This window comes from Blennius ocellaris (genome assembly GCF_963422515.1).
Source record: "Blennius ocellaris genome assembly, chromosome: 13".
Classification (NCBI taxonomy): Eukaryota; Metazoa; Chordata; class Actinopteri; order Blenniiformes; family Blenniidae; genus Blennius; species Blennius ocellaris.
The window spans coordinates 21,018,041-21,039,977 of NC_137662.1; the positions used below are offsets into that span (position 1 = coordinate 21,018,041).

The 21,937-nt window shown below is 42.8% G+C and overlaps 1 protein-coding gene across 1 annotated transcript; it reads right to left on the reverse strand.

Moving 5' to 3' along the window:
* Positions 1-1,987: 1,987 nt before the first annotated feature.
* Positions 1,988-21,730, reverse strand: wapla (WAPL cohesin release factor a). Its single transcript, XM_080507076.1, has 20 exons — positions 21,486-21,730; positions 19,689-20,105; positions 18,805-19,522; positions 17,767-18,074; positions 17,528-17,658; positions 16,366-16,461; positions 15,158-15,376; positions 14,383-14,519; positions 13,646-13,757; positions 12,330-12,560; positions 11,615-11,726; positions 11,358-11,455; positions 10,973-11,049; positions 10,355-10,530; positions 9,208-9,323; positions 8,862-9,092; positions 8,233-8,446; positions 5,464-5,552; positions 5,283-5,378; positions 1,988-4,480 (listed from the first exon to the last, which is right to left on the reverse strand). The coding sequence occupies exons 2-20, from the start codon at positions 20,077-20,079 to the stop codon at positions 4,415-4,417; spliced, it is 3,618 nt and encodes a 1,205-aa protein (XP_080363202.1). The 5' UTR covers positions 20,080-20,105; positions 21,486-21,730; the 3' UTR covers positions 1,988-4,414.
* Positions 21,731-21,937: the final 207 nt, after the last annotated feature.

The following is a 21,937-nucleotide window of genomic DNA, read 5'->3' on the forward strand; positions in this document are numbered from 1 at the left end:
AGCGTTCAGAGAAACCGAGTGGCAGATAATAGATATACAAATAAGAAGAATCGAGACTAAGAATACCGTTCAGTGCTTCTCTTTGTGCGAAATGCATCAGATTATCTTCTTCCTGAGGTAGACTGTGTGGGTGTGCACCCTTGGAGAATTACATCTATTAAAACGCACATTTAGAAAAGCTGTGATATAAATATAGCACCTCAAAAGGGCAAAAAAAAAGACAGATTGCAGAAGTTCTTTTATACATAATCACCTTCAGAGCCGTCACAAAAGCACTCAGATTTAAGACTTGAGTGGGTCTGCACGCTCCCGCTTGTATTTCATGTGCTGGCACACAAAAGGTTTTCTTCATGCAAGTGCCTGATTAAAGTCATGGGGGGGGGGGGGGGGGGTGAAATGCTAATGGTCAGCAGAGCAACTATCGAGTTCCTTCATAAATGTTTCACCTCTCTCCGGGGTGCGCGCGTGCACGTGACTGCATCATCAATACGGAGTGCATACATCTTCCCGAAGACGGCAGACGCCTCAGAGCTGGAGGGGAAATCAGCAGGCAATCATTGACAAGTGGATATTGGAGCCGTGGTCAGAGGCTGAATGCTCACACCACCTAGTGGCATTAAAAACATGCATCATTTTTTTTCACAAAGATGGAAAAAACCAAAAGACACTTAAAGCCATTAACCCTTTCGATCTCGGCTTGTAAAAGCAAGGCTACGACTTCAAACGGGAGTCGCGTGAAGTCGAGGGGATCGTTTTCAGCTGCAGGAATTGCAATAGGCAGCACCGCACAACAAGAGGAGTCTGTGTTGGGGGGGGGGGGGGGGGGGAACAAATCTGCAGGTGTGCAGAGGGGAGAGAAGAAACTGAAGAGACAAATGAGTCAAATCAAGAAGTAAAAAAAAAGTGACCAAAGAGATGAAAGGATGAGTACTGGAAAGCTGCAGAATGCAAGTTGTAGCTCTCCGCCTTGGGCTGCGCAGCTTCACCGAGAGGCTTTTGATTGACAGCGAGGAAAACGTTAATCCCCTGCGCTCTGCGTCCTCGACTCCAGCCCCCGCCATCCGAAGACACCCCACCCGATCTTGTTTAACTATTGGAAGTGCTGCTCTCCGTTTTTCTCCTCTTTTGTTTGCACCCATCCTCTCCCGTGGCACGTTGATCATCACAGAGGGAGCGCGCTCTCGCCGCCTTCGACTCCCCACCGCTGAGGAGCTGCCATGCAGGGTGTACGGAAGGCGGATGACAGGCCGAGGTGCCCGTTTGTCCCAATTCAAATATTTAAATCTGCACTATTACCAGCCGGGTCTAATCGTGTATTTGCATGTTGGGAAACAAGACGTAATTACATGTTTATCAGTGCGCCGTTTACGAAACATGTTAAATAGTCTCGTCAATTCCCGACTTTTCTTACAGGCTGAATGTGCTGGTGGAGTCGCAGTTGACACAGCTGTCGCCTTGCCGACGGAATCGCCGTTGCCAGATAGCATTTCAGCGCATTCCCCCCTCGCTATTTGTGAGTTTGACTCCCAGCGAGCAACTGCAACAGGAATCTTTTGTTTCCATTATGCAGCAGTCAGTCAAGCTGAGGGGCCGTGTCCACAAACTGTCACCGCCGAGTGCTGTTAAGTACACGGACCACGCTTTCGACTCACTCCATCCCAACTAGTTTGTCAAGGAGTGAGAAAGAAAACATGGGTTTGCACATGCCCCCACACACACACACACACACACACACGCGCACCTCCACACACTCTCGCTGAACGGTTGTGTAGGGGTATATGTACAGAGGCAAGCCAGAACACAAAGTCAGGCATTCGCTCAGTGACTGCTGCTTGCATGAATACCAAAAGGAAACTAAACACTATTTCTGTTGGGTAAAGTGTTCAACCTCCTGCATCTCTGAACATGGAAAACAAAAACAAAGAAACCAAACAAGTTTGACATCTGGAAATAAAAGGAAAACTAAGGAAAGAAAACACATAGGGAGTGTACTGAAAGTAGCAACTTTTTTTTTTTTTTTGTTCTTTTTTGAGATACAACTATTTACAGGTAACCAAAGACAATGTCCTTGAAACGGGTACAAACATTTTTTTTTGTCTCTTCCTGCAATTTCTGTTTTTCCAAACAACTCAGAAATATTGTATAAAATAAAAATATCAGCTCCAGGGAAAAAAGTAGTCTAAGCATTTTGTTTTTTTTTAAATGTCCATTAACTTGCTATGTACAGAGGTATTTACATTTCTAAAATCCATTCAGACCAGAAGTTTGCAAAGTAATTTAACAGTAAACACAGTTGCAGTTTATGTTCACTGCAGCCCCTACAAAACAGAGAAAACCAATGTTTGTACAGGTATGGCTGTCATTCACATCAGTGATCATACATGTGAGCAGTACAAGACGGAGGCTGTTCAAAAAGGTTATCACAGGTTGGGGTTTTTTTTTTTTTTTTTTAAATGACACTACAGTAGAATAAATAAACGGGAGCGTAATGGATGATGACAGTAAAAACATGATGCTAAATGTGGCTGGACATGAGTATTAAATCCATTTTTCCTATTTTATTGAATGCAGAAATGTCAGATCTGGAGAAAAAGAGTCTCCAGACGAACTGACAGGTGGGATCAGGAGGCGGCCAGCTACAAATGAAGCTCGGCTTCCATCGGGGGGGGGGGGGGGGGGGGGGGGGGGGGGGGGGGGGAGGAGGTAACATCTACCAAGTGATAAATAGCCTGAACGTCATTCTCGCAGTGGTGGTGTGCCAACAGGAATATATTGCCAATTCTCAGTCACACACAATGCATGTAGATGCCTAAAAATATGCACACTCAGCAAAGGTTTTTTTTTAGCTCATTCAGCAAATTATAACACTTCGAATGATCAGAGAAAATCTTAATGTGCATATGCCCCAATTATGCCAGTTCATCTCTGCATGCACGTCACAAATTAAGTCATTTACCTACTTGCATTTCTATTAAATGGCGACCTGTCCAAAGCGTGTCCTGCCCTCGCCCATAGTTAGCTGGGATCGGCTCAAGCGCCTCCACACAGGATTAAGCGGCATAGAAGATGAATAGATGGATTGTTGGGTTCTTTTTTTTTTTTTTTTTTTTTAAGTGATTTAAAAATCCTCTCAACTACAACGTGGTGATGCATTCCATACGTCCAGCCACTGAGCAGTCACGTCGCATTGGTTAAAATCAAACATGAGGTGAAACTTTTGACACGAATGGCATCTCACCAAGTAGACTTTGCATTTACACAGGAGAAAGCATTGAATTAAATACTTAAAAATTTTAAATTTAAAAAATAAGAAAATGCTTCATGGATTTTATGAGTTCAAAGGGAAGCGCAACCATCATTCTGAGTAATTAATCACATGTTACACCTGTGATTTAAATGCATAATTGCACACTGATGAGTTTGAAATTTAAATAATCTACAAACTAAAAAAAAAAAAAAAAGGACCAGAATGGGTGTGAAGGAAATCCACATTTCATTATAGCTTGCAAGTTTCAAGTTCCATTATCTATCACATGGGGGACCTCCTACTAAAATCAGCTTGTCAGTGTTGATTTAAACTCGATTCGGCAGAAACAAAATGCCCACAGTGGAGAAGTAAAATCAAAAAGGTTTCGAAAGATAGTTCATGAAATAAAAGATAGAAATCAAACCTAAAAAGTTATTTTCCCTTAAACATTCAAGCCAACTGCACACACATCAATAAATGGATGTATGCATTCAAAATCATTCCACGCGTTTACATATAGAGACGTCATTCCAACATCCATGAAGATGATTGTTTTTCATGCTGATCAATTGTTTCACCCTTGGCTTGGATGCGAGTAAGCAGAAATTAATGTAATGATCCAGAAAATTTGATTTGGAGGTCCGACACGCCGGCGTGAAGCCAGAAGCAGAGACGCGTCGGGGTCCTGAGGGCCCTGCCGACGCGCCGAGAAGCCTGCGTCGAGTCCGTTTTATTAGACAATCCACAGATTACCGAGGAGCTTGGTGGATTGAGCCCAGCCTCTGACTGCTTCCCACCTGAGAATTAATCTGAAACTGACTCCTAATGTGCCTGTTTAGCTGAGTGAAAGTGAGGATATCTGCATGTCTGTCAGCTGTGCAGTGCTTTGGTTCAGGCTGTGCTCCAGTAAGGAAGTGTCTCCGTCTGTGTGTGAGTGTGTCTGTGTGTGTGAGTGTGTGTGTGTGAGTGCGAGTGTGTGAGTGTGTGTCTGCCTTGATCTGGTTGATTTGAGTGATCACAACATGGGTGATCAGTTTAAGTCCAGGGAATGCTGCTGAAACTCCAATGCTGCCACTGTGGCTTCCTGTTGGGTTGAAGGGACCAGAATATCCTGGGATCCTCTGATCTGTGCGGTCGGAGAAGGAGTTCGTGGTAGTTGGTTGTTTGTTAACAGTGCTCCAGGTAGTCGATGACCCGTGAGATGGACTTCTGTCCTGTGGTGCCCATTGCACACTGCGTGGAGCCAAAGAAAAGGGGGAAAAAAACCAGAGCGTGAGAGCTTGTACCTGGGAGGTCTGCAGACACAATGGGGATTTTCGAGGATGTTGCAGCTTCCTTTCAAATAGATGAAACAGATGGTTCCAGTCTGCAGTCCTGACACCACGGGTCACATTACAGACAGCTGCAAAATGCACATCTGTGACCATGCAACTTGTATATTTTTAACCCTGAATTATCCTCATTAGTACCTGAATTAGGCAGATTGGAAACGGGAAGAAAAATATATAATTGGTAGCATTTGATCAATTTTGTATCATAAATGCTGTTTTACCAAAGCCGAGAAGCATTATGGGCCGTGGAAGTGATTGCTGAGCAGCTATTGAGACATTTCAGATAAGCAACAATCATGGAGCCTTTCATAATAGTCTTCAGTCATTTCAAACATTTTGCATGCGCCAGTCTTTTCATTACTGAAAATAAACAGAAATAAAAGCTTTCCTTCTCACTTGCTTTCAAGTGTTTTGGGAAAAAAACTGAATACAAGAGGGAAAAAAAATTAATTGATTTGGAATCGAAGAGAAGCATGAAATCCTGCACAAGCACAAACCTTCAAAAACACCAATTTGCACATTAAGTTCTGAAAATGTGAATTAGCCTTGCTGCGTGGTGCGACATCGCTATTAGTATTCGACGCAGTGGCCTTCTGCATCTACTTTTCTGCTTTCACTGGAGCTGAGAAGTGCGCTCCCTGCTAGTGTCAACGCTGGCACGCGTCGGCGAGAGGTGAAGGGTTGCCCGTGACATTCGTACTCACAGTGAGGTTCATGAAACTCAAGAACTTCTTCAGCATTTCTGTCATGATGGAGAAATCCCCTTTAGGTAGATGCTCTCTTACAGTAGTCACATTGATCTGAGGAGCACGGAGAAGCAGCATTAGTGTCCTTGTGTGAATGATGGATAAAAATGAGGCTCCACTATGTTGGTGAATTGGTCACCTGGCTTCCCTGGCAGAGGCAGCCCAGCAGTAGAGCGGTGTAGGAGGCAACGATGCTGTCCTCCATATGCTTGCCCGCATGCTGCAGAGCTACAGAAAAGACAGAAATGCACAATTACATTCACACACACATTACTTTGATATGATGAAGAATTCATACATGCATCCATCCTCTACAGCGGCTCCCATTCGGTTCCTTGAGGGACCCACATTTTTACCGTTGGCATACCCCCCCCCCCCAAAAAAAACTGAAAGAACATCATAAACGTACTACGTTTTAAATAAAGGTCTTCGTTATAGTTTGTAATGAGTTCTTCTCCTCTAAGGATAAACTCTTTGGGTTTACTCATGGTCTGCTGCTGCTTCAGCTTGCACCGTTTCATACTTTCAATCGCCGGCTTTTTCACCACAAAAGATGCATTCAATTTTCATTGTGTCCATTGCGACAAAGCGAAATTCGATCCAACTCTCTTGGCAGCTCCTCTTTTTCTTCTTCATCGTCCTTTTTAGCCTGACACTCAGCCATTTCTTCTCTTCTTTACTTTGCGAGCTCACCTCTGTCTATACTGCAAACAAGATGTTCACGTTCATCAATCTCCTCGATACTTTAAGACGTCTACATTTATCTTTTAAAATATATTTTTAAAGTAAAGGTTGGGTTTTTTTTTGTGACAAATGAGGGAAATGCTGACTCAGCTATACGAATAGTTTTAAGCCATCCGGGTTTCTGGACACATTTTCTGTGTTTTTAATGTTCTTGAGTTGCAGAAACAGGAAGACTCAAGTGGCTGTGTGACTGAGAACTGACCAATTCAGCTCAGGTTGTGTGATGAGACAGGTGAGCGCGCAATAGAAAACATATTAATGAAGCTACAAAAGCTAGGGAAATAAAGAAAAGAAAAGAAAAAAATCAATGTCAACAATATCAAAGGATGCTTTTTTTCAGATTATTTCAAAGCAGCTGCTCACAGGAAATACTTGTGCACTGAGGGCCACAGGTCCTGTTGATGAGCAGAAAGCCATTTGTGTGAAGAAAAAAAACACGCTTTATTACATACATGGAGTCAAAACAGCTCTCCAGGGTACATGCAAGCCAATGTTTCTCATCAAGAATCAAGAGGACAAGAGGCTCGCAGGACTTTCGAACAAATCCCTGGTAAAAGCCTGAATAGAAAAATCCTCGGTGCCGTTAATAAAAACATACGAAAAGAGACTGCTGGGGCTGTCAAACAAAAGTTGTGAGGACTGATGAAACAAAAATCAATCTCTTCAACATGAAGAGACGAGTGAAAAAAACAAATGTCAGCATGGCGTTGCGTCTGTTGTAGGTTGGAGATGTAGGATTGTCAGCGCTGCTCATATGTCGGCAGTCATTGATGATTTCACTGCTGCTGACAAGAGGCAGTCAGATGAATGCCAGAGTGTACAGGAGCACATTCAGCCAAATGCATCAAAACTAATTAGAGCACATTTTATCATTCAGCGGGGTGGCCAGACGAAGCGCTTTACAGGATGGACACGTCTCATATCCTCAACCGGCTCAATCAATCAGCTCATCTTCGTCTCAGTCAGTCCGCTGAATTCTGCACAACTTGTGAAATGCATTAAATATATGCAGAGCACGAGTGCTTTCCAAGCAGCACTGTAGTAGTAGTTGGCCTTAGAGTCCGACCTGTTAGTTTGATTCAGCGTTTGAAGCCTTCATTTTAATTTAGAAAAATAAAAATCTATTTATCCATCCATCTTCGAGACCGCCTAACCCTGTGTAATTAAGGGTCACCAATTAACCTTCTATGCATGTTTTTGGACTTTGGGAGGACACCGGAGTGCCACCTGCACACAGGGAGAACATGCAAACTCTACACAGAAAGCCTCGGCTGGTATTTGAAACCATTCTCGCTGCGAGGCAAGAGCGCCAACTGCTGCTTCACCGTGCAGCCCTGGACCAAACCCATGTACTCATAAAATCAAGACTTAGTCTGTAAAACTCTTTTCCAATATAATCCTTGTAAAGCAGACCAATGGTTTCTTTGTAAATTGTCCTATTTTCCTGCTAAAACTGGTCTTTATATTATCTTGCGGAATTCATACATGCCTGTCTACACTGCATGTATAACACTGAATACACTAACATCATGGTGTGAATACATCATAGAAAGGCAGGACAGCAATAATAACCTGTATCAAGGAAATGACCTGTGGCAGTTTTGTTTCTGCAGGGTAGCAACTGAATATCTGTGAGACTTCAGAGTTGAAATTCAGAAATCAGTCCCATTTAGTGCCGGAAAGTCCATTTTATTTAATTTTCTCTGCTGACATTAGCCACATTAGATGGCTTGCAATACTCAATATGCAATTCACAATATTAAAACTCTATGAAGTGCACGAAGAAGTTAATACCCAATGACCCAGTGGTGGGGTTGGGCAGCAGAGTCGCCACAATTGTTGTTGATATCGAGCCGCATCCATGGACCATTGACTTTTAAATCAGAGATTTAAGCATTTTACTTCTGCCTTGTGACCATTCAAGAAGTGAACGTCATTTAAAAGCTTTTATAAATTGGTGGTATGCTGCAGTTTCATGGGCACATTTTTTTCTTGCTCTTACTCCAATTAGTCAAGAAGCAAAAAAAAAAAAAAAAGTTAATTAGGTAGTCATTACCTAGAAATCATTTCTGCTGCATTAGGTGCATTTATTTAGATTAATATTACAGCCAAGAATAAAAAACAGCCTCTCACACAGGCATAAAAACTTTAGGAACAAACCTACCTTTATTTAGGTCCAACTCTTCATCTTCTTCCTCCTTCTCTTTGTCTTTCTTTTCAGTCTGGCTGTCGTTGGTTTCAGATGCCACCCACTGGATCTCTCCCGACGTCTCCTGCCACTCTCCGCTTTTGTCCAACGCCGGCTTCGGGGCTTCACTGATCAGGTTGTCGGTCTTGGCCTCAGCCAGGATGGCAGCACGCTCCCTCTCAAGGAAGAACTAGGATCCGGATTGAGATAAAACACTTGTGAACTTCAACGTCAAACTAAAATTCTTCCCACTGGACACATCATTTAACATTTCAAGGACTTTATAAAATGACAAAGCAAAGAACATTTCCAATCTGAAGTCAGAACACCAGATTTTAGGCGTTAAGGGTCGAGAGTAACAAAAGTGAATCACCTATTAGTTGTTGAAAATGATAAGAAAGCAAGCAGGACAATTCCAGTTAGGTCAATAATAACCCAAGACAAGTGATTAAAATGACTTGAATAACCATCAATTATGTCTTAGAAAAGTTGGCAAAATAAGCATGTACAGATTTGTGCCTTTACACAAATACGCACACAAAACAGAGGAAATATGTATACCGTCTGCTCAAATATTGATGAATACATTCTAGCACATTTCCTACCTTCACCAGGGCTGCCAAGGCACCGGAGGATTTGGGCTTGTCAGCTTCGTCTCCCAGAGTCTCAGCCGTGCTCGGTGCTGCCGACTGGCCCGCTGTGTCTGGTTGTGTCGGGTCGGCAGACTGGATCAGGCTGTCTTCCAGGCAGGACTCGTCGATGGTGTACTCCATGTCCACCAGACAGTGCTTGTTTCTGGAGCTGTACTCCACAAGGTTAATTAATAAGCCGAGACCCTGGTAAACACAACAGAATACACAATGGATTACACATAGAAATAGAAGTATGGCACACAGACGCTGACAACAGCTGCAACGTTGAAGAACGCTTTGTTTTCCCAGACGATCTTACCAGCACTCGCACGTCGAAGCGCTGCTCCTGAGGGATGTAACGTGGCACCCGGAGGACGCAATTGAGCGCAGTCACTATTAACTGCTCCTGCTCACCTGTCTTCGTGCTTCCCCACTCTGTACACAACAGGAATGTCATTAATACACTCTGCTCATATTGGCTGATAGGATTTGACTGAGCACTTGCATTTTATAGGTGAACTCTAAATGGACAGTTGAAGTGGCTACATAAAAAAAAAAGAAATCAATTTACCGATAACAGTATTGGGTTCAATTTAGTACTCGTAAAAGATCTCAGATGCGACTCAGCAAGTATTTCGTGATGTCATTCACCAACTGTTGCAGAGAGCACCAGCGACATCCACGGTTTCGAGTCTTAAAGCTGAGGGTGGCTGTGGCTCGGTAGATAGAGCGGTCGTCTCCCAATCGGACGATTGCAGGTTTGATTTTCCATCTCCACCCGTCTACATCTCAAAGTGTCCTTGTGCAAGACACTGAATCCCAAAATCTCTCCCAGTGGATGGATTGAGCGCCGTGCATGGCAGCTGCCTCCATCAGAGTGTGGATGGGTGAATGGGATCAACGGTGTAAAGTGCTTTGGGACTGCTCAAGCAGTTGAAAAGCACTATATGAGTGAAATCCATTTACATTAAAGCAAGGCAGACTGCAGATTATGTTCTGTCAAAATATCAAGAGGAGGCGAGTGCCAGTTTGCACGACACCGGCAACTCAATCACCAGTGACATGAATTTAACTGCTCCGTGTCATCAATAGCACCAAGAGTTTAGGGGCTCGCACACTAGTGAACAGCTCCATATGATTAAAGCATAACTGATACACTCATTAACAGCGAGCTGGGACATGTAGCGAAACACAGTGAGCTCTGTCCCCCAGTCTAGTCTACACGGTATGCACAGGGCAGTGTGTAGATAGACGTGCATCGTTTGTGTACGGAGTATGAATAAGACTTAACGCCATTTAATAAGTACTCGTATCAGGGTTCAATAACGGCAAGTGGCCAAGGGTTAGTATTCGTACTTCAAAAAAGTGCCATCAGTGCATCCCTAGAAAGACATATTGCTGAGCTTAAAAAAACAAAACAAAAGTAACTGCACATGGACAGAATTAAAAGCTATAAAGGGAGATACCGTTATCGTGGGTCAGGTTGAGCAGCACTCCAATAATGGCTCTCATACAGTCCTCCACTGCCTTGCCCACATTACTGAAGCTGCAGTGGGGGAGTGTTGCACCCGACGAGGACACAGAACTGTTGTTCAATGCCCTGCTGTACCGCTGGATCATGTCCTCACAGTGCCACAAAGCCCTGTAGAAAATAAGAAAAACACATCGATTGACAAAAGTACAAAGGCAAGTCTGATAGCAGGAATTAATGTAATGGAAAAATAATTAGAAAATATATCACGGCTCTGGATAAACACCAATGTTAATAATTTGCTACGACGTACACAGTAAAGTTAAAACTTTGCCTATAATTTATAATGGAGGTCTGTCGAAGTCCCAGGACTGATATTTTTGCATCCGTCTCCCATATACAATGTATGCCGTAATAAATTTTCATTAACAGGCATAAAAGTTAAAAAGCCATGCAAACCGTAGTACCCCTGAGAGGCTGTTCTTTACGATGGGCAAAGTGATGTTACAAAAAGCATGAGGGTAAACTGAATGAAACACAGTTTTAACAGTGGCTTCCTCAGCGTGAGTCTGTGTTCAGTCAATAAACGCTTCAAGCGATAGCTGCTGCTCACCTGGCAGAAGAGACGATGAGTTGTGAGTCTTTGTAGGCAATCAAGTAGCCCTGGTTTTCAGGGTTCTGCACTGTCACCTGTTGGCAGAAGATGAAAGAAATTAAATCAATAGAGGGGAGTGTACAGTGAAAGGCTCGAGTAAGAGTCAAGGTAGAGAAAATGAGGAGAGACACTTATGTTTGGCTCAGACATTTGATCAATGGCACTTTGGGAGAGGTAGCATAATAAGAGACACTCAGTGTTTTAAACAATGCTTTTGATTGGGCAACAATAAAAGTTACCAGCCAATTCACAGCTCACTACTCAATTAACTCTTGTCCTTGAGTGTCACTCCGGTATGACTTTGGTAAGCGGGAAGAGGCCGACGACGCAGAACCGTACTTACACTTTCAAGCACTCTCAGGCATCTTTCAGCTCCCCATAAAGATGCGACAAGGTTCTCCTTGTCATCCTCTTGGCTCAGGTTCTGCACACACTCTTTCACTGTGACAACACAGACACGACAGGTGACTCTTTACCGCTACACCAGAGTGAATGGCTTTGACATATGAATGGAACTCGAGCGCATACACAAACTGCAGAGTCAAGTAAGCTGCTCAATTATGGGCGCGGGGATGAGCAGCAAATCGGCACGACGCTCACCTTTGTCTACGATGTGGTCCAGGCCTCCAAGTAGCCGCAGCTCTTCTTTGAACCAATCTCCAGCTCTCTTGGAGGTCAGAGAGAGCAACGTCTCCATGGCAAGGTGACCCGTCTACACAGAAAACACACTGTCCTTTCAGAACCACATTAGATTGCATAGAAGAGTTTATATAAAAGGAGTACACGATTGCGGTAAGGGTATCCTTTCAAATAGACTGGACACACTATATGCAACAAGGAAACATCGGAGAAACATTAGCAGTATTTCAAAATGTTAACAGGTGGTTAATTCCATACATTTTCATTATATATATTTTAGTAAATACAATATAGAAAAAAGAAAGATTCGGTCTGTGAAAGCATTCATAATCAAAGTAATCTTATTATACGATCATTGCTGTATTTCTTCCATTTTGACATACAACATTGACTTAAAACCAAAATTAATGGAAATTCAGAAAGAAGCCAACAAGGACAAGTGCATAAATGTTTTCAAATACATTAATTAGTACTCTACTTACACCGACAGCTCAGGATTATAAACTGGTGAATAGTTCAAGGATACAAGGACATACAAATAAACAGTGTCGATTGGGTCGATTAATTAGATTCGGCTTTTCACTAAAACATTAAAGCACAGCTTGTAAAAGATGTCAAACAAATCTCAGAAGGTCACTACAGAAACTTCATTCGTTGTGGCTTATGGACAACTCACTGTGATGTTTTCCAGGTCGAGATGCTTGTTGTGCACAGTCTCACAAAGCTTCCGGATCTTCTCCTTGACCTTGGCCACTTCCTTTGCGGTCAGCTGGTCCTCTTGGCCCGAGTAGTCCTGGTCCATCTCCAGCAGCTTGATCATCAGCTCCAGACATGCCCGGTCCAGATCCATGTTCAGACGATCCCGACTCAGAATGTACATGAGGGCAGCCGTGCACAGAGCGAGGTTCTGTGTGGAGAATAAAGTGTGGCTTTTACAAACGGGTCTGAAGAGGTGAGGGAGGACGGACACTGATTTGAGCAGGATGGACTACTAATGAATCATCATCACTGCAGAAATGCCTGAATTAGGCTTGAGGAATTACTCAGCAAAGGGATAATTAAATAGAGTTGCAAGTTTTTGCAATCGATATTCATAAACCAAAAAAGATGACTGCAACACACGTAAAATCATTCAGGCGAAACTGAATAAATTACTTGATTCGCCGTCTTTCTCATTCAGTAAATACTACAAAATGTGTAAATTTAAACCAAAACTTCAACCGAGTTTTGTAATGTGAAGGCGATACTTCAAATCTGACATTTTAATATAAAAAATGAGCAAGAAAAGCAGGTGTGGGTTGCCAAACTAAGCAAATATTAAAGGTTTCAAAGAAAACGAAGACCGAGACCCGAGCTGATATCAGTAATGCTGCTATGAATCATAGTTACCTTGTTGCGAGCAAACCAACAGCGATAGGAGAAGGTTTTTTGGCCATTTCACTGTAATTTGCACTAGAAGGTTTCTTTAAAACTGGCTTTGTATTGAGATTGTACCCATTTCCCTTAACAACCGTACGGTTTTTCAAAAATAGAAAGAGTTTTTTTTTTTTTTATCACGTATGCTCTGCAAACTATTTTACTGGTCCAACCCACTCAAGATGAAAATGGGCTGTAAATGGCCCCTGTACCAAAATGCATTTGACACCACTGGGCTAAATTACACAATACTTTAATAGAAAAAAATGCAAATTTGAAACATTAGGGGAATCCATGTTTAAATCTGCAGTGGCAACAGACAAGCGTGGATTATTCAGCAGCTAAGAGCATACACTGCTCATCACGGCTTCATACTTGATAGAAATGTAAAGGTTGAGTGACAAAATAAAGAATGAAAGCAGTAATTATTCAAAAGTGGCAAAACATCCCCATCTGTTGCAGCTTCCTACCATCTGTCACACCTTACATCATTTTGAAGAAGATGACAAAAGATAATACATGAATTAAAATAATAAATAAAGAAGCAGGTGAGAGAATCTGAAAGGTTCGACTGACCGGGTGCTGTGGAGCGTCACTGAGCATTTTGAAGACCTGGGCCACCTTTCCTCTGGCTCGCAAGTGCATCCTGAAACTGGGCATGGCACACCGGGCGGCCAGGCTGATAATACTAGACGAATAAATAAAGAAAATAAGGGGAAAATATTACACACATGATTGAGATCAAGCATGGCACCGATCATCATGCTGCGTAAAAACCCATCAGAAACGTGTTCAATTTTACATTTGTACGGGCCGACGCTAAAAAGGAGGCTGGACTTCCTGCAGGGATCTGAAGTCAAAGCTGTTTTTTTCCTGGGTGGATTCGATTTTCACAAAGACACAGGCTCTATGCTTCATCTCGGTATATTACTCCAACAGAGGGTGAAAATAAAACAGGAGATGAGCACAGAAGGACAGGGAAGATGAAAAATATAGATGCACATACTGCCTTTGTGAAGCCCCAGGCTATTTTTGACTTAATTTAAAAAACAATATTATTCATTGGATCTCTTAGAAATACACTAACTTTGAATTGCTCCCTCTTTGTTACTCTCTGTAGATCGACTCTTGTTTTATGAACAACATTAAGTGATAGGTGTGTGTGCCTTTCTCGCTACTCAAACATCGACTTCATACACAGTCATTATCGTGGCCCTCGAGAGAAAAAGCTTCCGGGATCGACTTGGAGAATTTGAGTGCTCCTATGTAAAACATCACAAAGAAAGAGGTGTCAAGAGTATTCTCGAACATACCTAAGGCATCGCGTGTTGAGCGGTTGGCTGCTCTTCAGTCCTGTCTCGAGGTACTCAAAGTCGTCTGTGAACTCTTGATTCTCTCCGAACTCCACCACATCATTAAAGTGTTTCACGTGCTGCACCACCGTGTACAGCTGGCAGAAGGGGAAACGGGTTAATTGCAGTGAACTGGGAATCAATACATCTGTCCACGGATACAATGGGCTCGTTGAAACATGCATATACAAAACAGCAGGAGAATCCTCTATTAGTTCTATCCCCGGCAATTGCCGACTGTGTTAATATCCCCCATCAATAATGGCTCAGCAGGTAGTGCTCGGGCCTAATCAGCATTTGACTCAGTATGTTCATTCGATCAAGTTATGTTGTGAGTGGGAGTTCAGCGAGGACTTGGGCTTAAGACTGCATCAGTGTGAGGGAATCTGTGACTAACAAGCTTTTCTGGGTCCAGAATGCCCACCTGTAAATACTGAAATCTGCACCAGGAGCTTAAATAACAGCAGCAGTCCTCTAATCCACAAAAGGGTCAGAAAACTATTTTCACTTTACGTGGATCAAATGAGTATATTGATTTTACTGTGGAACCTGTACCAAAGTGTAAAAAGCAGATTGACTGGGCACGTGGAAAAAAACAAAAACAAAGAAGCTTCAATTCATAATGGCATGCAAACAAATTAAATCGATAAAGAATTTAAATGACTTTCTCCACATCCACTGTTCCGTTTTACTGAGCAGTGAAAAAAAAATATGAAATTGTGTGTTTTTGACTCACCTCCTTATGTTCTTTTCTGCATTTGAGTGCTGTGACAATATCCTGGTGGGGTCGCGTGGGGATGGTCTCCGTCTTAATGACTTTTGGTGGTGGTGGAGGGGCTTTGAACAGGCCGTCATCTTTATGGGAGTTGCTGTCCTTGCTGCTGCTGCTGCTGCTGCCGCCGCCGCCGCCACCGCCGCTGCCTCCGCCACTACTACTGCTGCTCGATAAAACAGCCTAAGGAAGAAAGGAAGGAAACGGGGCTCATACCAAAGCAACAAAATCTGTTTAATGACATGTCCACAAGATTTACCACAGCTGAGCAGTCTGTTAAGCACAAAAGTATTTAATAAGAGCTGTTAACAGATGTCAGTTGAAGTAGTGTGAAGTTAACAGCAACTTTTAAATCCCTGTTGCCAGAATGATTGGCTCGTCTCTCAACAAGCATTATTTCCATCGGGACAATTCCACATCGAATGTGAGAGTGCAGCCTGGCTCACTTGTCTGGAAAAAATATTCTATGTGAACAGCAATAAGGTAATTATAGTAATTAGTGCAGGGCTGTTGACTACTAAGACACCAGTAAACAATGTCCTAAATTGTAGACAGTAGTTGATCGGGGGAATTCAGTAAGCAAACGGTACTAGTTATTAAGAGTCCGCTTTACATAATATCTCGTAATTGTGTTTGCTTTCTTCTCACGAACAATAAATATAGAAATTATTAGTGAGAATTTAAAATGTAGCAAACAAAGCTTGTCTAGAGCACACGCTGAAATGTGGGAAATCAAACATTCAAACCGAGAAAGATATTTCCTGACTCCTCAATTTGATGAGGAACTGAAGTCAATGAACATGAACACATTCATGGCAAATCAAATTCAATAAAATTACTGCGATTTCCCCATTTATTGTCTAAAATGTGATTTAAAACGGGACAAATTGCTGTAAAAAAGTTACTGCCATCCTAGAAACTACTGAATGTTATTATCTCGCAAGTAATGTTTGCACAGCAGTTAGCATTCTCAAGAAGTACCAATCAACATGTGGCACAACTATCAAATGCACCGAATGTCAATAACTGAATTTTAGGAGTTGCAGAACCCAATAAAAAAAAATATCCCCATAATAGGTCAATGTCTTTTTCCCCCAATCAGAGTGAGAGATGGCCTTTGGTTTTTTTTTTGGGGGGGGGGGGGGGACACACATTTATGTGAAACTTCTTACCGGTGCAGTCTGGGATCGTGAAAGTGGAGGCACGGGCGTCTCTTCAGGCTCGGGTTGATTCCAGTGACGAGCATTGTACACAGCTTTAGCAGGGGACTGAAACAATGATTACAAATGGAGATATAACAGCTCAACTCTTTACTGAGAGTTAATTATTGTCATCATGAAAAAGTATCAAACCCATTAAAAAAAAAAGCAACACCCCTCCTCCACAAAACAGATATTGGAAAGTTGCTCACTCTTGCTGTGGTGAAATAATGCAACTAAACACATAAACACTGCATCTTGCAATTATGTTGATAGACTAAGACAGGAACAGCCTTGGTGTGGAGCACAACAGTCCCCAAGCAGCGTGAAACATTTCCTGAAAATGACACGTTGTGGGAGTCAATTATACATTACAAAGACAATGTACTGAGTTTTGTTGACGATGTAGGAACAGGACTACACAGAACTACAAAGACAGACCACAAATAACCCAAAGCCACTGCAAAACAGGATCTCGATAAACAGAGCGAATGGGGTGAAAAACACAAAACATCACAAATATCTCAAATGGGAGCTGAGCTATTAGAAAACCAGAGGCCTGACCAAGAGGTGAAACCATCACATTGGAGACCGACATTGTGTGCGGGCTACTTTATGCACATTAAACCAATTAATGTGAAACTGCTGTCAGGAGTCCGACCCTGCGCATCCCTGTTGACACAATTCTTCACCTGCAAGTTTCACCCCACGTGACTGCTGAATCACAGGAGGTGCATTGCATAAAATGACATCCAAATGAATGTAGGCTTCAGTTTAGCTGCTTTCCTGCCCACTTGCTCCAGTTTTCTCTGATGCTCTCCACTCTCGCATTATCGCAGCCTATTTTTAGATCAGCTCGGTATTTCGTTACGCAACTGTCATTTAAACATCAATAAGCTAGTGTCAGACCTGGGTTAAAACTGCGATGAGAAAGAAGTTCAAATACACGAGATGCACCATAATGACCAATCAAAGGTTCTCTCCAAATGGATATTCTTCATTCAAGGGTTTTATGCCTGCTTGGGCTGGCGTACAATAATTCAAAGAATCCACATAATTAATAATATAGAATAGATTATTTTTGAGTGACAACAGCCAAAGAAAAATACAGATTCTCTCTTGCATAATTATGTACCTTTTTGGGCCCACTGAAAATCTTCTTCAGTCCACTGCCTACATCCTTGGATTTGTCACTCGACTTCCCTGAGCGTCCTTTCTGCCCATCAGCGCCACCGGGACTCGAGTCGTCAGAGAAGTCAAAAGATTCTGTTGGACCAAAGAGACCTTTGTTTAAAATTAACCACAGGCTCGTTGAGGCAGGCCTCAAGTTAAAATGTTCCTAAAAGCTGATGTATTACAGAAGAGTTGGCCGACCTGTGTTGCTGCTGGCCTGGCTGTCCTGAGAGTCACTGGTATGTGGACTGTCCACACTGGAGCTGAGAGCTGCCAAAGCTGCAGCAGCCTTCTTGGCTTTCTTCTCTTTGGCCTGAGAGCTCTCGTCATCACTGTCGCTCTCACTCAGATCATCAAAGCCAAAGTACTTTATCTTGTAGCTACTCTTTCCTGCCATGCTGGCCTCTGAACCTTCCTTGCCTTCCTGGTCTTCTTTGTCCTCAAAGCCAAAGAACTCCAGCTTGGTCTCAGTCTTGGTCTTCTTGGCCTTTGTCGGGGTGGGTCTGAACCTACAAACACACAAGGCAAGATGTCGTCAAGATTTTATTGGACGTTGGGAAGCAGAAGTAACCTGCAGCAGAGCAAGAATTGGAAATTACACTCTTTTAGACAAACTAGGGGGAGGGAAAGGTTTCAGATGTCCATACCATAACATGAATGAGCAGAAAATAAGTCCAAGTTGAATTATGATAAATAAAAAGACAAAACAATGAAACAAAAGGTATTAACATTCTCCTGATAACAGTGTCTCGAAACATCTGACCTATGGAGCTTTAACTGAAGACATTATCATTCATATCTATTCAGCAAGGCTGGGCGCTTTGACATTTCATGCAGCGATAATGACAGTGACATACCCATCTAAGGTGTAGAGAGTACACATTTGCACAAGCCTCTGCCATCCTGAGTTGTTTTGATCTAGCGATCATAGAAATGAACTTAATATTCAAGTACGAAACCAAATTCTCTCTCCTGCTGCCCTCGATTTAAATTCAAACTGACCTGCCTGTCAAAAACTATGGAAAAGAAAAACATCAAGAAGGTGCACAAAACTTTAATCAAAAACTCTGCATCTTGAGAGCTGGAAAAAACACACACACATGGATGCCAGTAAAAACTGATGCCTATATTACACATCGCCACAATTTGGGGTAGCGAAAGGAAAATTTTGGCATCCATTTAAAAAATATCAATACAAACCAGTAGACCTTCGCTCTTTAATGTGGCCATCAGACCCACCTGGTAGCTTTGGGTGGTGGTGCATCAGACTTCTTCTTCATCTGGCCTGCCTCTCCAATGTCAGCGGGTGCAGCCGGGGTGACCAGATCATCGATGCTTCGTTCTATTGAGTCCTGGATGGTGACATTGCATACAGACAGACAGGACGGGTGGAGAACCGTGTAATCCCGCACCCGCCCGCCGCCCCGGCCTGCAGGCTTGGCTGCCGCTTTACCAGTGGTGGTGGCAGCACCACTTGCACTGGCAGAAGTGACGCTGTTGGGTTTAGCTTGGGCACTGGGTGCATCAGTGGGCTTGTTGCTGTTGTTTTCAGCAGGTTCCGATGACATGTGACCGTGCCGGTTGGGCCGCTGGTATTTCTTGCAATTTGAAGCTCTCAGGGTAAACGGGGAAGGAGGAATGATGCCCACTGGCTCAGCCGGAGGCTCGGCGGGGGGCTCCGATTCCACGCTTTGCATCTCCTCTGACAGCTGACCATCATATGAGGAAGGGACCTGAAAGTCTCTACTACCACCCGGTGCATCGTTGGAAAGTTTAGCAGAGGTCTCGACACTGGTAACGGAACCAACATGCCTCTGGGACGCCGAGGGGTTCTGATTATCAGAGCGGACTGTGTTTGAGTAAGAGGTCACAGATGCAGGTTTAAGGTTGCCATCAGATGCACTTTTGTACCAGGGTTGGTTATTTTTAACAGACTTCTCCTCCGATATTTGCTTGCCTATGAACAGAAAGAAAATTTCACATCATGAAAACAACTCAACAACTGTGTTGTAATAAAAATGGATCAACACGCAGACTACAAATCATAAATATTTTAACTGGCAATACATGAGTTCCTAGCTGTGCAAGACTGAGATAAGTTTGTTTAAGCATTGATTACTTACTTGTGAAAGTGGCCGTTGAACTTGCAGGGCCATGTGCAGAAGTCACAACAGCAGTTGCCCCAGTGTCTGCCGGCACTGTGGCCGTCTTTGTCGCACTCCCTTCACTGACTTTACTCTGGGGCACACTGTGAGAAGTTACAGTCTTGGACTCGTCATCACTGTCAAATCCAAAAGGGTCTTCCTCGCTGTCGCTGCCCTCAAGCCTGGGCCTCTTGGAGAGCTCGGAAACATCCGACTTTAACTGAGGCCTTTTGGCCCCCAACTGAGCTTTGTAGGTGGTCTCTCCCCATTTGGTGGTCAGAGAGGGCTTTTTATTAGAAAAGACCTCTTCAAATTTTGAATTAGCTTCACCCCCCTTGCGGTTGTACGTTTTGCCAAATCTTGATGTCATGTCGGCTACTTTATGTTACATATTCCCTGTGAAACAATACAGAAAGAGGCAGAGAGAGATTAGTTCAAATGTAACTAAGCAAACTATTGCTGCCGGCAATGTTAAATACGCTATCAAGACGCACCAATTAATGTTTATTCATGTAATTTTGAAAAACTTGACACCGAAGAGCCAGTAGAATGAACAATCTTTGAATAAGGGACGACACATAGGACAAAATACCTATTGTAACATTCTTTTCAATAGATGCACCACAAATAATGAAACCACTTCTTAATTACGATTGGGTCAATAAAAATGAGGTAAATTTTTAAACTACAATCACCTAAATCCTATGAAAAGAAACATTTTTGTCGTGCTCTATATTGTGGAAAGCAGATTTTTCAAACACTTGAAGACAGTAAGAATTACAAAAAAATTATCTGACGTCTCAAAGGAAAGGCTTTTCAGTATAACAACTCTACTCGATCAACCAAGAATAGAAAAGATATGCATCACAGGCCGATGCAGTCAGAAAGGTTGTGCAGCTGAAAGCAAATGCGACATTGACCAGAAACATTTGTGTTTGCCAGCTCCAAAGATTTAGGTCAGGATTTAGAACAGACTATGATACAGTAACCTTTCTTGATACTATGCACAGCTATAAATAACTGTCGCTTACTAATAAGTTTACAAGTCATAAATGTTCCTGAAGTAAGAAACATATTTGGTAATAAATTCATTATAATCGTGGAAATTTAAATGACAAACAATAGCTGTTGCAGAAGCCTGGTGGTGACACATCATCAAATAAACTCATTGAGAAGAAAAGCATGGAGCATTCAATATTTTGTAACCACAATGTCGGAATAATGTAATAAATACGACATTTGTGGTTTATTAATAACTACCTTTAGCGTTACCTGGAATCAATGATAAAATGCATTTCAGAAAATGTAAAAGTGCATTCTTAAAGAATAACTTCGGCAATATTTAGCAAATTGATGAGAAACTTGTGTCAACTGTTGACGGTACATAGCCTACGAAGTTAGCATGTTTAGCTTGCTAATCTGTAGCTGCTTACCTTACAAAAGCATCATCAGTTCAATTGAACAGATAAATGGAGAAAATTAAAGTTCATGAAGTAACTTGAAAAAAAAACTTTTGCTTCACTGCATGAATTATGTCCATGCAAGTAACTTACCTGCGTGTGTTAACTCGGGCTCGGCCCGCTACAAAGTTAACTGCTACAAACTTAGCCATTAGCCTTGAGCTGTGCTAAGTCGGCTAACGTGAGTCTCCTGTTTACATTTCTCGCCCGACTGCAATCACGTCCATATGCTCGAGTTTTAAACGCTTTAATTATCTGATAATCCACTGAAAGTAAAGCACGAACACAAATAAACCACGCAAGCACACTCTGTTACCTTTCAACTCCAGCGACGAGCTAACCTTGTTTCTTAGTCAGCCGGCTCGGCCTGCTCTCCCTCCCGTACACAACCCAGGCGGGTAAAGTCCGACTCACGCGGCGGAAACACCGCTACAGACGCATATCTGTCCCGAACACGTCCCCGAAGCGATGTCTATTTGCAGAGCCACGAGTCTTGAGCTCCCGCGCTGCTAATACAGTCTGAATGCGGTAAACATTTCGGACTTTTTGCATTTAGTAGTGCTACTGACGGCCATTAAAATATCCCCTCCCTCCTCAATGCTTGGCTAGACCCCCAAGTCGAGCGGCGCTGGAGGAACCGACCAATCAGGAGCGAGGAGAGTGTCGTGTGAGCGGTGACCCTACCAGTAAACGCGATTCGGATTGGATGACGTTTGAAACAGGGCAAACCAATAGGGGGCGCTGGAGGACCACGGTGGGTGATTTAAA

Bases quoted from the DNA above. Each gene is read 5' to 3' on its own strand.
- wapla (XM_080507076.1), bottom strand. From the start codon at position 20,079: ATGACATCAAGATTTGGCAAAACGTACAACCGCAAGGGGGGTGAAGCT. The intron at 11,727-12,329 runs GTGAGTTGTCCA...TTTTCTGTGTAG, and splicing joins TCGACCTGGAAAACATCACA to ACGGGTCACCTTGCCATGGA. The intron at 11,050-11,357 runs GTAAGTACGGTT...TTCTGCCAACAG, and splicing joins GCCTGAGAGTGCTTGAAAGT to GTGACAGTGCAGAACCCTGA.